Here is a 1,926-nt window from a genome sequence, read left to right as displayed (position 1 = left end):
ATGCCACTCGGGGCTCGCTGCTGGCCAAGCACTGCCCCAGCCTCCGCCTGGGCTGCCGGCAGGAATGGGGCGGGACGCCAGCCCACCCTGTGCCCGTGCCAGCACCCGGAGCCAGGAGCCAACAGCCCCGGCCGCTGTTCCTGCCCGGCCCGGGCAGGATGCCCACGGGACAGCCCGCGGCTCCCGGGAGCTGCGGGAACCCCGGAACCACGGTGGGGACCCCGGCAGATGAATCTTGGCCCCCTCACCCAAAGGGTGTTGGGCTTCAGGGGGGGCTGTGAGAGGAGCCGGGGCCTCACCCACCCCGCTGTGCAGCCGGGCGTGGGGACGGCGCGGGAAGAGCCGCACAAATGAGCCTCCGGCCGAAGAATGGGCTCCTTTATGCCGGGCAAAGGGCTGAGTCACCCCAGCCGAGGGGACGAGGGGACCCGGGTGGCCACGGCATCCCTGGGGATCGCCGGCCTCGCACCCACGGGTGTGTTCAGCACCGCTCCCGCCTGGCTGGCCCCGCCGCTTGCCCACGCACCGGATTTAGCCGGTCCCGTCCCCGTGCCAGCGCCCGGGGATGCTCAGAGCCAGGGACCGATAAGGAGCCAACACTTATCTGCCTTCCCTCCGTGCAAAGCCCCCGGCCCCCTCCCCTGCCCGGAGGCGACAGTTTCCTTTTAAGGTTAAACTCCAAGGGATCCAAACACCGAAATAAAAAATATCCCCCTCCGATGAGTTTAATCAGGCGCCGAGCCTGCGTTCAATCAGCCCCCGGGCCGACACACCCTCCGGGCGTCTGGGCAGCATCAGCCCGGCAGCAGCTCCAGCAGCCGCCGCCCCCGAGGCCTCCGCCTTGCCCAGTGCCCGCCCGGGGGTTCCGCCAAAAGCCGGGGGTCCCTGGGCCGGGAGGAGAGTGGAGGATGCTGTGCAGGAGATGGAGATGGCGCGGGCGAGGCTTCGCCAGGCGGGGGGTGACATTCCTCCCGAAATTAATCCACATTCCAGCCGGTGCTGACAGAGTGATGAGGGGGGACAGATGGTGGGGGGAGGGGGAGCCCCTTCCTCCCCGCGAGGAGAAGAAGGAGGGGGAGGAGGAGAAGAAGGAGAGGGAGGAGAATGGGGTGAAGCGCCGAGGTCTAGGAGTCACCCTAGGGGTGGGGGTGGCCCCTGGATCCTTTGGAGCCTCCCGGGGCTGGAGCCTGGAGGGCAAAACCCCAGCGAGGTTCATCCACACCTGGCAAGTGCCCGAGGGAGTGAGCAGGGATGGGAAGAGTGTCCCTGGTGGGACCGAGTGTGACCTTGATGGGACCAAGTGTGTCCCCGACAGGACTGTGTGTCCTTGGTGGGATCACCTGTGTCCCAACGGGACCTAGTGTGTCCCTGATGGGACTGTGTCCCCAGTGGGATCAAGTGTGTCCCCAGTAGGATCAAGTGTGTCCCCAATGGTACCGAGTGTGTCCCAGACAGGAACAAATGGGACTGACCATGTCCTCAGTGGGATCGAGTGTGTCCCCTGTGGGACCAGGAGCACCCCTAAGCACCGAGTGTGACCCCAGTGGGACCAGGAGCACCCCTAAGCACCAAGTGTGACCCCAATGGGACCAAGTGTGACCCTGGTTGGACCAAACATGATGCCAGGGGGACCCGAGTGTGCCCGGGTTCCCCCACTGTGGCTGCAGCTTGGGCACCCCCCCAGGCACACCCACACCTTCCCTGGGAGACCAAACTGCCACATGAGCAGCACCCACCGTCCCATCCCCCGAGGGCACACAGTGTGATTTTGGGGGCTGGAAAGAGAAATGGAGGTGCCAACCCCACCTTGAGCCCTGCTCCACGCCCAGGCAGGAGCACCATGGGGGGTGCAGGGGGTCTTGGGGGCTGCAGCTATGGGGGAGCTGCCAGGGACTGGCCAGGCTGGAGCTTTAAGAGCCCCTGGAG

At 66.3% G+C, this 1,926-nt stretch overlaps 1 protein-coding gene across 1 annotated transcript in view; it reads left to right on the top strand.

The window, feature by feature from the left end:
- Positions 1 to 232, top strand: part of NES (nestin) — an 8,163-nt gene extending 7,931 nt beyond the window's left edge. Inside the window, exon 8 of the mRNA XM_029964092.1 lies at positions 103 to 232. Coding sequence (XP_029819952.1) covers positions 103 to 232 — 130 coding nt within the window. The remainder of the gene's footprint in view (positions 1 to 102) is intronic.
- The last annotated feature ends 1,694 nt before the right edge of the window (positions 233 to 1,926 follow it).

This window comes from Manacus vitellinus, unplaced genomic scaffold (genome assembly GCF_001715985.3).
Source record: "Manacus vitellinus isolate BGI_N305 unplaced genomic scaffold, ASM171598v3 scaffold_106_pilon, whole genome shotgun sequence".
Classification (NCBI taxonomy): Eukaryota; Metazoa; Chordata; class Aves; order Passeriformes; family Pipridae; genus Manacus; species Manacus vitellinus.
Note: the sequence above shows the minus strand (reverse complement) of the source record. Positions and strands in the feature narration are given on the sequence as shown.